The sequence below is a fragment of the Falco rusticolus genome, chromosome 1 (genome assembly GCF_015220075.1).
Source record: "Falco rusticolus isolate bFalRus1 chromosome 1, bFalRus1.pri, whole genome shotgun sequence".
NCBI lineage: Eukaryota > Metazoa > Chordata > Aves > Falconiformes > Falconidae > Falco > Falco rusticolus.
In genome coordinates this window covers 56,051,523-56,064,570 of record NC_051187.1, presented here as the reverse complement: position 1 = coordinate 56,064,570, position 13,048 = coordinate 56,051,523, and the positions used below count along the sequence as shown (strand labels likewise).

Genomic DNA, 13,048 nt, shown 5'->3' with positions numbered 1-13,048 from the left:
GTATTACATCAGTGCGGTATGTTACCTCATTTGCAGCTTTTGTTTATAACATTTTATTTCTTTTTCTTTTGCAGTATAAAGAAATGTAAAAATTATTATGAAGTCCTTGGGGTGTCAAAGGATGCAGGTGAAGAAGACCTGAAGAAGGCTTATAGAAAGCTTGCTTTGAAATTCCACCCAGACAAAAACCGTGCACCTGGAGCAACAGAGGCTTTTAAAAGTAAAAATCCCAATTTTTACTTAAAATTTCTATTATGATTAAACTTTTTCAGATTAAAAGAAATTAATCTGCGCTGGTCACTTCTCTTCCTACAAAATTGTCATTGTGGTGTTTTGTAGCTCATATAAACCCAACATTTTTATCTAAGAAAATATTTTGATCTTTATTATCTTAGCATATACCTGAAAATATAGATTAATAATACAGACTTCTGCAATAGAATTTGGTTTTTGAGGATTGACTGTAATTTTCAGGTACAGGGAGTGAATACTTGATCTGTGAAACGCAGTTGCACTTTTTTACTGTTGTGGACTTAGTGTCATCAATTAAATCGTACTGTCTTGAATCTTTACTATACTTGAGCTTGAAATAAGCAAAGTAATACTGGATAGCAAAATCCAGTTTTTACTGAATCACGTGCCGCACAAAGTTACATTTTTCTTAGAATTCCTTGTATATATGTAGTTTTACTACTCTTTCCACACAAAAACACTTGGGTTCAAACATGGCCTTATTAATAGGTGCCTTTGACCATTTTTTAGGTAAAATTTACAGTCTGACTTGACCTGATATAAGGCTGCCAAGCTTAGCCCTGCACAAAGGAAGCTGTTGAGGAAAAGCTTTTTAAAGAAAACTACACCTTTGTCTCAGACACAGATGACAAAAAATGAATCTCTAAGAAATGATGATGAATAAATAAGCAATTTGGTTGTCATACATTTTTTTTGTCCTTGTGTGAGGTTTACAGGCAGGCATTTGAAAAAATCAGTAAGATAAAACTCTTAAATTGGGGGAGGGGAAAAAGAAGTCCTGAGCAAGACTTCTGATACAGACTTCAAGGGGTAATTATAATAATATATTAACAATTCCCGATGAAGAGTATCTAGAACATAGCAGGAAAGTTGATTGCCAATAATTATTTTAATACAGCTATGTGATGGATTTATCTAAAAACGATATGATTCTTATATAATTGTCTCCACCCCTATGAATAAAATAATTTTCCTTGTTAATACGATTTTAAATAATCTTTAAAATGTTAGAAATAATTTTCTTATTATTTGATCTTTTATTTAACATTAGCACTTTGTACAAATTTGATTTCTTGAGCTTAACTTCACTTTCTGGCTCTTAACTATATATGTACATGAACAGAAAATTTTGTAGTGGAATCTTGTTGACTAAAAATTATTTAATGAAATCTAGCATTTTTCTTGCATTGAAATTATTGTATTCTCTTTGTATGGCTGAGTAAATTTATGATTTAGTTTGCCTTTAAAGATGTCTGATGAGTTTGTAACATCCAGCTGAGAAAAGACGCTTCATAATAATAGCTATTATTTCATAATAATGCTTTATTTGAAGGAAAGGTCACATTAGAAAACAGTTGAGTTTGATGTTCTGCAAGGTACTTAACTTAGATCTTGAGCTACATAATACTGCTCCTGTGCTGTATTGAGCAGTTTCCTTGAGGTTGTATTTTGGATTAAGAAGATTGTGCAAATATAATCACCTTTAATCTCCAAATATAATCTCAGACTTCATCAAAAATCTTGCCTTTGAAACCTCTGAGCAGCTTTTTTTCATTTTTATGCCCTTTATTTAAAGAAAATTATATTGGAATTAAGTTTATTGTGAATTAACATCAAATAATCAAAAGCAAATAACAAATAGTCAAAAAAGATTGCTGACAATACTGGGATAGTATGGTATCTTTACTTTATGTGCAGACACCTGATTTATGTCTCCCTAAATTCTTGCTTGTTGGGAAAATCTAGACTTTTACTACCAATTGTAGCCTCAAGCTGAGTAAGAGGAACCTTGTAGCAGTATTTGGTGTCAGTAGTGTATATCATGCTCTCAGTGTAAAGTACCAGGCTTCATTTCTTTGGGTTTTCTCCTCCACTTAAAGGAAGTACTAATCTAAGGGCATCTTAAAGCACATAGCTAAGACCCATTAGCATTTTTTTTTTAGATTGGATAATGTTGAAAGCATCAATTATGCAAAGCCATAGTCTTATTTGCCTGTGTTGAGGTTATAGTGTTGCACCTTTCACAAACTTTTGATGACTGATGGCTTTTCAACACTGAAAAACATAATCCCTGTGCCTTGTGTTGGTTGGCTGCAAAAGGAGCCTTTTGTTGGAGAGGCCTGGAGGAGAGAGAAGAAAGGAAGGCAGAAAGGACTTAATGAAGATATGACTGAGTGAAGATTGTTCATCAAGTGCCAGCAGAAATTTTCCTTCAGTCTGCAAGAGCAGTATGTCTGTGCACAGCAACTAGGGTTAAAGCTTGTAAAGTCAGCAGAGTTTGTGTTTTTTCACACTGATTCTTTCAATGTTCACCTAACTCAGTTTTATTCTTTCTCCTGTCAAAATTGTTCATTTGTGGTATATAGCATAAACAGAGACAAGCATCCAGGCCAGGCACTCCAAATACTGAGGTTGTATTGACAACCTTAGGCACACACATGTTCCTGTCATGCATGCATGTTGTGCTCTTCATGTTATACCATGCAAAACTTTGTGTTATTAATGTAATCCATAAAACATCTTAAGAAGCATATAGAAAAATACATTCACATTCTTGTAGACAATAAAGTTGATGCATTCAAAGAAGTCACCACTTACCAAATGAAACCAAAGCAAACCTACTGCATCTATGATGTTTTTAAGCTAGGCTGCTGGAGCAAACTGAACTTTGCAATTACCCAGCTTCAAAGCTTTCATTGTAATGCTTGATGCTTTTTTTGTAATTGCAGTGAGAGAGAACATTTGCACAGGTGTAGGTGTTGCCCTAGAAAAAGTAGAGATGATTCTGGACATTGTTTTACTATTGTTGATTTGTAACATATAATAGAGGACATAATTCACTGCCTATTCTTGACTTTGAAATTGCAGTTTTCATGCTGGAATAGTTCTTATCTTTTATTATTGGAGTTGTTTTTTATTCCTTGCTTCAGAAATTGGAAATGCATATGCTGTGCTGAGTAATCCAGAAAAACGAAAGCAGTATGACCTTACAGGCAGCGAAGAGCAAACATGCAATCACCCTAGCAACGGTAGATTCAACTTCCACAGAGGTTGCGAGGCAGATATTACTCCAGAGGATCTATTCAACATGTTTTTTGGAGGGGCCTTTCCAACAGGTATTTGTATACATCAGTATAATCACGGAGATACAGTGGTACTGCCCAGAGCGGCATTAGAGATTGTGACATTATAAAACAGTAAAATTAGTTCAACCTGCCTCCAGCCCCAACCCTTTAATCTGCATCATAGTTCATTATTCCCCTAAGTGTTGCTAAATCCCAAAAATGTGAGTTCAGTTCTTTGGGGTTACTATGGTGACCCTGCAGTACATGAAATAAGTCAATTGTCTTGGAGCTTAAAATATTTGTTGTAAACAACTTTGAAATCGTAAGATACCTTAGAAGTTCAGTTATTTTATGCGTCATTGTGCAGTAATGTTAAATGCTTTATGTTGATGCTTCTGTATTTGACCTCTAAATAGTTGGGGTTATTTACATGATTTAAATGTGGATATTTCTTTCCTTAGGTAGTGTACATTCATTTTCTAATGGTCGTGCTGGCTACAGTCATCCTAATCAGCACCGTCAGAGCGGACATGAGAGGGAGGAAGAGAGGGGTGATGTATGTTTAAGCGCCACTGACTTTTAACTATGGATTGTGAAATTTACTGGTAGATGCTTTCAGCAGCGTGATTTTGCAGGAGCTCTTCACTGTAGAGGAAGCTTTGTATTTGCCAGTTACATACTTTAAAACTTTGGCAGGTGGTAGTCTTACTGATGGGTAAATAGATATGCAAATTTGAGGAGATAATAGCCTGATTTTGTAAATCTGTTGTTGTATATCACTATTTTGGCTAGTGACTGGTTGTATTAGCCTAAAAATGCCACTAATTCTGGTCACTAATCCTTGTCAGCATTTACAAACTTATTTGGGCTGAGGTATGAAATGAACTTAAGGCTTAATATTCATCTAGATGAATAATATATAGTCCTGTATAGGTAAGACCAAGTCATGGCATACAATGTAACTGGATCCAGCTGTTCATTTGGTAATTGCTTGTGGCTGCATGCTACACATGAACTCTTGCAGCTTAAGCACTCTGTGAATACTGTGTGTGCAATGGGGAGTTAACACCAGTGTTTGTAGTTATAGTTTTTCTAAGCAGCTTTTGGTGCTTCAAGCAGAAAGTCAAGCCTAGCATTAAATCCTATCAAATTTACCTATTTACTTGATGTTGTTGTATGAAATAACCTGAATTTGTTTTGTTCCTTAGGGAGGTTTCTCTATGTTCATTCAGCTGATGCCTATTATTGTGTTGATCCTTGTTTCCTTGTTGAGCCAGTTGATGGTATCTAACCCTCCTTACGCCTTATACCCAAGATCGTAAGTAATACACAATTACAATAGCTTAAAACAGAGTCGAGGATATTGTAATCACCCTCTCCCATTTAGAAATATTTTGGAGAGCCTTTCATTAGTTGGTCCTTGATTTCCCACAGTGACGAAAGGGAGGGTATAGATGAAGCAGAGCAAAACTTGAAAGTTAGGTGCTAGAGAACATGTGAGAATGTAATGGAGGAAAGAGGTCAGCAATACCTGGCATTTAGGAGGTCTGCTAATACAAGGCAGTGACGCAGTGTGGCATGTTGCAAAGGTGTTTTGCATCTCCAACATATTGAATTCTGAAACCTGCTAAGGCTCGTTATTCTTTAGGGGTCATCTGTGCTTGTAGCAAGTGAAGTACTTGAAAGCAACTTTCTCATCCTTATTTAAGTTTTGAACTGGATGAAGGCTGGTGAAATTGTCTATTCTTTGCTTCATTCTAGTGATGGTAAAATAGTTTATCTTCATTTTCTTGCGAATAATTCTACTAGTGAAACTTACCTGTTTTGTAGGATATATAAACCTTTTTTCCTTGAGAGAAATAAATAACTTTAATCAAGCATGCAACTAGCTAGCAGGCTTAGCCCACTTGCCACAACTGTTTTAAAGGTGCTTAGTTCCTTGCAGAGCTCTCACCCCCACAACAGAAAGGTTTATTTTCTTCTCTCTTATTTTTCAGTGTTCTTTATTTCCAGTGTGATCTTTTTCCCTTCTGCAACTAAACTGTTGTGATGCTTACCAACACTTCTCTGCCAAAATGTTTGCACAAGTCGTTTCTTTTTAATCTGCAGAATGCCAGCAGGAAAATGGATTTGTCAGGGCTGGCAGAAAACACTTTAGAATGGAGATGCCTCTATGGGCTTGCTACAGAATAGTGACCTGTTTTTCTTTGTGTTGAGTTTGAGTGTAATTTTCTATTACCAAAGCTTATATTTGCCTAAAGAGGTATGAAACAACTGTCTTACTAAAGTGTTGGGTTTTTTTAAGATTAAAGGTTTAAGCAGCAGAAGCTTAATGTTCAGGTAACATAGTAATTTTATTCTCTGGTAGGTTATATAGCCATTCATTTCATTACTGTCCTTGTTTCAGCTGGGATAAATGTTTTTGCTGGTAGCTGGTACAGTGCTGCATTGTGGAATTAGTATGAGAATAATGCTGACAACACACTGAAGTTTTAGTTGTTGCTAAGGGGTGCTTACCCTAAATCAAGGACTTTTCAGTTTCTCATGCTCTGCCAGTGAAGAGGTACTCAGGAAGGTGGGAAGGGACACAGCCAGGACAGCTGACCTGAGGTAGTCAAAGGGCTATTCCATACCACGGAATGTCATGCTCAGTCTATAAACTGGGTGGAGTTGGACAGGGGGCACTGATCACTGCTTGGGGACTGGCTGGGCATTGGTCAGTGGGTGGTGAGCAATTGTATTGTGCATCACTTGTTTCTCTTATTTATCTTTCTCTTTGTTATCTCCCTTTTCATTATTATTATCATAATGTTTTATTTCAGTTATTAAACTGTTCTTATCTCAACTGACAAGTTTTACCATTCAGTAAGGTAAAGGTTTTACTTTTCAGGATTCTCCTCCCCATCCCACTGGCAGGGCAAGTGGGGGAGTGAGTGAGCAGCTGTGTGGTACTTAGTTGCCAGCTCGGGTTAAACCACAACAATTACTTGTCTTGAAGTGGCAAATTCTCTAATGTGCTATTCTTCTTTAATAGCAATATATTTTTAAAGTGTGTTTGTGGTATAAAAAACCCCACCAAATAAATATCTAGTCTCTGTCTCCCCCCTCCCTCCTTTTTTGCAGAAGTACAGGGCAGACCATAAAAATGCAGACAGAAAACTTGGGTGTTATTTATTATGTCAACAAGGACTTTAGAAATGAATACAAAGGAGTGTCGTTACAGAAAGTGGAAAAGAATGTGGAAGAGGATTATGTGTCCAACATTCGTAATAACTGTTGGAAGGAGAGGCAACAAAGTAAGTTTGGTAATGTGTGTAATTTTGTGAAAGCATGCATTACTATAAAAAACGATTGCTTCAGGCAAGAATGAAGTGCTTGTATTATTAAAATACCTGAATGAGAAAGCAAGCGTAAGGTTCCCTACTGTTTCTCACTTCTAAAAGTGTCCCCAGTGTTACTTAATTTATGTTTTACTCAGTGACCTAACAACCATCTGCAAACCCATCAACAATTTGAACCTGCTACTCTACTGTCTCAGGAAATTAAAGACTACACTGAATTGATAATGAGAAAGAAACTGCTCTAAGTTAAAGATGAAAGCTAAGAATTCTTATCTCTTCCACATTATTTATATCGTGGCAGTATCTCATTTCCCTAGGTGACTTTATATAAATAAATAAATAAAACAAAAGCTTACATAGGTGTTTCCAGAGAAGGAAAAAAATAATCTGCCTTGGAACACAGTACATACAAACAATGCTTTTCCAGGCTACCAAGGACATGCAGCGTGTCCTGTGAAACATCATAAGCTGTATATCAGTGCTTAATCTTTTGCTAGTGCTGAATAATTTTTCTCCCTGGAGTTGGTACCTTGGCTGTATCAGACCTTAAAAACAGGGGGTTGTTTCAGTTTACCATCGATTTTCCAATATAATTTAATATTATACAGGGAGCTGTTTTCTTGCATAAGCCTCAAATTCAGTGTTAAAGCATAAGAATACTTAATAGTATCAGCCATCTCCAAATCATCATCAATTTTAACCTGTTATTCTATTATCTGTGACCATTTCATGAGCCTTTCATGCTCTGTGAGATCAGCATTGCTAAAATGACATCAGTGTTGAAACCAGATGGTTTCAACTTTTCAGCTGGTAAACTTCATTCATAGCTTACCGGATAAATAATTTGTTCATGGACTGTCAGTAAACTGACCAGAAGCAAACAGAATGCTCCTCCCTGAGTGAAATTGTGTGTTCCTGCGCAACTTTATGCTCTGCAGCCCAGTGATGCTAAGCCTTTCAGCTGAGATGGCCCCTTAGTTTCTCCCAGTTGTAAAAGACAGCTTGGCATCACAGCTAGTCAAATACCTGGAAAGGACCGCAAGCATTCATTACAGTTGACCTGTATGTATACAAACTGCATTGCCCATTCATAGCAGGCCCAATACTTCCTGGAGGCTTTATGCTCCTTACTCATGAGTACACATTGCTTATGCACAAATAAGTCTCTACAGTTTTACAAATTTGCCCACAGGGAAGACCTGTGGGCAGAAAACTGTTCTGAAAGGTCACATGTATGCAAAAAACCCACCAGTCCTTTGAGGTAGAACTTTATGATTGTTGCCCAAACTACTAGATTTTATCAGAATAATTTTTTCCAGGTTTTTCAAACACAGGAAATCATCAGAAAACTTTTGGGTATAATTCATAAGCAAATATCAAATCCTCTTAAATTTTTCCAACCAGATTTCCTTTGATCGTCTTGAAATGTTTGAATATGTTAATTCTTCATGAAATGAATACCTAAGTTGCTGGATGAATGATTGGTAATCTTATAATAAAATAGTTTACGAAAATGAGAGGTGGTTGTTAACAAAAAATTGAAGACAAATTAAAGGTATAATCCAGCACAATAACAGGAGGTCATACTATTTGTACATTTTTCAGCAGAGTGTAGATCACTAAAGGATACTTTGCTTTTAGTGACCTAGTCATTACACTTAGATTTACTGGCGTGCTGTATTTGTGTCTCGTAAAATACGTTACTGGCTAAATATTTTTGGAAAGGTTTAGTTCATACGCAGTTTCCACCTGGGGAGGAAAAGAGCAGAAGGTATATTTTTCCCATTTTCAGCATTTGTTGTTGACATGCTTACTTTTTAAAGCTTGAACAGAGTCCTGGACAATGCAAAGAGGCCTGTGCTTCTTTATGTACATATTTACTGAGAAAAATGTGATGACTACAGAAACATCTGACCTTAGTGAAAAGAAGGGCAATAATCTGAAAGTGGTGACTGTCATGTTGTTTGCTACTTGCAATTTATCAGGTTGTGAAAACTACCCAAATTGATTTTGAGTAAGCGGCCCCTAGTAGATTTTATCTATTTATAGGAACTGCTGATTTTGTGGTTTTACGGATTTAGAATACCTGGTTTTTGTTGGATCACCTTACAGTTAAAATCCTTCCACTGTTGGTTGACATTTAAGAATGCCTAGCTAATCTATTTTGAGTTGAAGGGAGGAAAAAGATTTTATAGGATTAAAATGCTCAGCGATGTCAAGCCATTGAACACCAGTATAATACAGAGCTGTTTTATTAAGAGACCTCTGAACACTGGCAGTCTGAAGCAGCATCGGTTCAAGTAATGGGCTTAACATTCAGAATGGATTTTTGGGTGCAGAGAGGACACTAGAGCTGTCAGTAATAAGCAAGATCACTTGAGTGTGGCCTGTATTCATATTGTTTAATGAGGTCTGACAGAAGTAGTAGGGGATTTTTTGCTTGTTTGTATTTTTTTAATCAGGTACTGCTGTATGAAATATGACGGTGCTGTAAGACTGTTACCACTTTCCCTGCTCAAAAAGATGAAATCTTCTGAAGATCCAGCAAAGGGAAGCTGTAGCAGTGCTGTTTAGGTGGTGCCTGTGGGTCATTAGTATAGACAGAAGGAAAAAGAAGTGAGGATTAAACCCAGGGGGTTTTGTATAGCTCTGAGAAGGAATGTATCATGTGCAAAGCATTCCATTTTTAACCTGAACAATCTTTTATCTTTTTTCCTTAAAGAAACAGACTTAATTTATGCAGCAAAAGTATATCGAGATGACCGTCTCCAAAAGAAAGCAGACTCCGTGTCCATGGACAGCTGCAAAGAACTAGAACGGCTGACCAGCCTCTATCGAGGAGAATGAACTACAATTATACACATGCATCTTTACGTATGCCGTTATCTCTCTTGTAAATTAAGAAGAGATTTAGTTTCACCATGAATGCTGGAAAAGAGGGGTGGATGTAAAACTCTACTGTGTAGCTGTTTCCAGAAACCTTATGCTGAAATATCATTTAATGGCTTCTTTACCTACTGTGAAATATAGGTAACTTTAATTGTCTAGATTTTACTTCAAAGCTTCTGTGAATTCTTTCAGCAGAGAGAATAGCTCAGAAAGGTTGCTGTACTTGTAGAGACTTAGTCATAGTGGTTCTCCTCTAACATAATTTGCCATGTAAATATCTGTGGAAAGAACACTTTGTGTATATAGGAGTTAAATGACTTTCTATTTAAAATCTCAGAAATTTAGTTCCATACAACATTTTGTCTCACTGATGGAATAAATGGTATGATTACATCACTCCTATTCAGATGTCAAGTGTGTGGAGTTGAAACAAGAATTTTTAATATTTTATCTCTTAACTCTATGTGAATTCTTCTAGGTTTACCAGCTTAGGGGAACTTGGTATTTTTAAATATAATGGCATATATTCCTAAATATCTGTTGGGGTATATTGATCTAGAATAGAGCACCAGTTAACTGTTGTAGTTTTTTAGCATTTATAAGCATTGCTGAGAAAACCAAGAATTAATCTCTTTTCAGAGTAAATCTTTGCAAATGCTGTACAGACCATTATAGGCATTGCTTTTGGTACTTGCAACAGTTTACAGAAGCTCTACCACTTGGTATTCCAGTAGTAGTAAGTCCATATATATGGTTAACATGCATCCATAGCATCCTTAATTTTCATTGGAAAGGTAGAGGAAAACATGCAACAGCAAAAATCTTAAAGCATGACAAAAAAAAAAAAAAGGCAACCTAATTTCTTTTCCTGGCAGGCTTCTATTTTCTTACTATTTTTTCACTTCAAGCTAGGTCCCAACACTGATTCCTCAATGGGCACTGCAAGTGGAACGGAAATATTGTTAAGGACAAGCTATGTGCCTTTTGACACTTTTGCCAACTATTTAAATGCTTTGCTAGTTTGCAGTATACTCCTGTGGTCAGAGCCATATCACTTGTCCCAGGGCAGAAGAGGTAGGGCATGCATTTTTCTGGACCAGAGTGTTGCTGGACTGACTTCCTAGAAATGAGCAAACCTACCATTTGGCTCTTACATACAAGATGATGTAACTCAGTGGCCTGTACGTGGAAACTGTGTAGCCACACCTGCTGTTGCAGAGAGGTGTTTGGAGGCAGCTAAGTTTATCAAAAGCATGTTGAAAATCTTTTCAGGTTCAGTAGCTGATGTTTTTACATTTTTAACAGTGCTATGCAGGAGAATGTTTCTTGTATTTGAGAATGCCAGCTGCTAGTAATAAGGGCAGTATTTTTTGTTTGAGAAAATTGCTGTCTTTTAACAATGCTATCACTTTATGTGGAGACTAATTCTAATTTGAAAGTTTAACATTCGACTTCATTGGAAGTCCTTCTGATCTAGAGCAAGATTTGACTTTAGAGATATGCTGAATGCTATTGCTCTAAGTGACCCAGAAATAATTTTGCATATATACCTTTTCTAAACTGTCCCACTGGAAATGTCCTCTAATGAACTAGTGTAACATGAGAGAGACTAGCTGCAGACTTTTAATTAAGCAGCTAAACCAGCATTCAAGGTGGACTTCAAAGCCTGAGGCACAAAGCAGAACTAAAAGCTGCTGAAACAAAACAAAAAAAAAAAAAACCAAACAAAAGGGTTGCTGTACTGGATGTCCTTACTAAGATAATAGTCAAAGTGTGCAAAAGTAATGGAAGGCACCCAAATGTTTGAAGTTTGCAACAGAGATTTATGGAGAAAACGTGATTCTCTGGATTTTGTAACTGTCCAGAATGTATTGTAATTACAGTAATGAAAACAAACTATCAAAAGTACATATTGGTACTCCTGTGTCTTCTTAATAGAAGAAAATTGTTCTAAAGGCTTTAACAAGTACTCGGGCCTTCCCGTTCACAAATGAGTCTGAGCTTGCAGGTGATCTTTTAGTTAAGAGGAAAAAGGATATATAACACATTTGTCAAATGTCAGAACAGCGAAGTCAGAGTGAAGAGATGGTCTTAGCAAAGCTGCTTACAGTAATTGGGTGGGTTATGTCTGTCCTGCAGTTACTTCTGCTGCAGCTGAGAAGCAGGTAAACGGATGGATGTTGAGCTGTGTTAGGTGGGTTAGATTGCTGTCAGTGCTTCAGCAAAATGGAGTAATGCAGTGGATGTGTCCTATGGCAACACACACATCCCAGCAGTTTAAAAGTGAGACCTAAGCTGCTGTGTTTCATTGGATTATCTATTGCAATTGTCATTTTCAAAGAAGGAAACAATATGTTTATACTAGTGGAAAAATGCTACTTAGCATTTAACAGATTAAATACTTGCACACTTCGAAACATGCAGCAGTATGCATAAGGATGCTATTATTTCCTATAGCGTAAAGATTAACCTGCTCTAAATACAGCCTGCAAACATTCTTTTAATATTCCAAGTGGGTGTTTCTGTCCTCGTGATTGTTACTTTTTTCTCAAGTCTGAAGGTTTTTTCTTCAGAAATGTCATTATCTTTCCTGGTTTTGTTGAAGGAATCTGATGGAAAGGTCAGAACAAATTTCCTTATGAGCAAGATGCTTATTGAAGAGGGTGAAGTACTTGAATCTTTTCAGATGGCCTTTCTTCAGAAGATGAAGTTCTCATTAAAATGAAATACTGGAAAGAAAAGGGAAAACCAAAACTGTTTTTGAACAGCCTGACTAAAAATATCTCAACTTTTCTAGCTACCTAGAATTAACTCCTGATTTTTTTTAATTATTTTTTTAGTCATCTCTATTTAATCTAGAATTAAACACAGCATAAGCATGAGTTCTTGATTTCTGCTCTAAAAGGACAAGCAGGAAAGTCCTGCAAAAAGTGAAAAATCTTGGCATGACTCTCTGACATAGCATAATGAAAAAGGGAGATGATTTGCATCTGCTGAAATAAAACATCAGTATATGTTCTAGTTATGGAGCATCCTGAGTCACAGGTGAATTCAGTGTTCACATCTGATGAACATCTGATGAACATTTCCCAACAAGTTCTCTAACTGTTAAGGTAAAACAAGATTAAATTTGGGTTTTTTACTTTTTTTAAACAGTCTTGATTATGTTACAAGTTTCCCAGAAAAGGTAGAGCATTATAGCACTGAAATGTATACAGGTGCATTTAAATAGGCTGCAGAGACAACTTTAAATTATATACATTTTTAATATAATTTTGTAATGAATGCTGTAAAAGGATTAAAATAGGAGGGCAAGAATATGTTTTTTAAAACAAACATGGTTGTTTGTTCCATAAATTTCATTCATCCCCTAAACAGTTGTTACTCTTTCTTCTTGTAGGTCTGTCGAAGAGAGCAGAAAGAAAATGTAATAGTAAAAGCAAACATTTTGTTCTTGTAAAAAAATCAGTTAATATACAAATTCCTGAAGCTGTAACTTTA

At 36.2% G+C, this 13,048-nt stretch overlaps 1 protein-coding gene and 1 long non-coding RNA gene across 7 annotated transcripts in view; one reads left to right on the top strand and one right to left on the bottom strand.

Annotated features, from left to right (window-relative positions):
- Positions 1-10,381, top strand: part of DNAJB14 (DnaJ heat shock protein family (Hsp40) member B14) — a 27,900-nt gene extending 17,519 nt beyond the window's left edge. For 2 of the 6 annotated variants that reach the window (XM_037380029.1, XM_037380022.1), the window contains exons 4-9: positions 75-220; positions 3,183-3,368; positions 3,779-3,873; positions 4,526-4,635; positions 6,441-6,613; positions 9,381-9,943. In XM_037380029.1, coding sequence (XP_037235926.1) covers positions 75-220; positions 3,183-3,368; positions 3,779-3,873; positions 4,526-4,635; positions 6,441-6,613; positions 9,381-9,505 — 835 coding nt within the window. In that variant the 3' untranslated portion in view covers positions 9,506-9,943. Of the gene's footprint in view, positions 1-74; positions 221-3,182; positions 3,369-3,778; positions 3,874-4,525; positions 4,636-6,440; positions 6,618-9,380 lie in introns of those variants that run through there. The other 4 variants (XM_037380009.1, XM_037380016.1, XR_005103167.1 and 1 more) reach the window with 4 other exon arrangements.
- Positions 10,323-13,048, bottom strand: part of LOC119144567 — a 5,608-nt gene continuing 2,882 nt past the window's right edge. The window contains exon 4 of the long non-coding RNA XR_005103168.1: positions 10,323-12,949. This is a non-coding gene — a long non-coding RNA (uncharacterized LOC119144567). The remainder of the gene's footprint in view (positions 12,950-13,048) is intronic.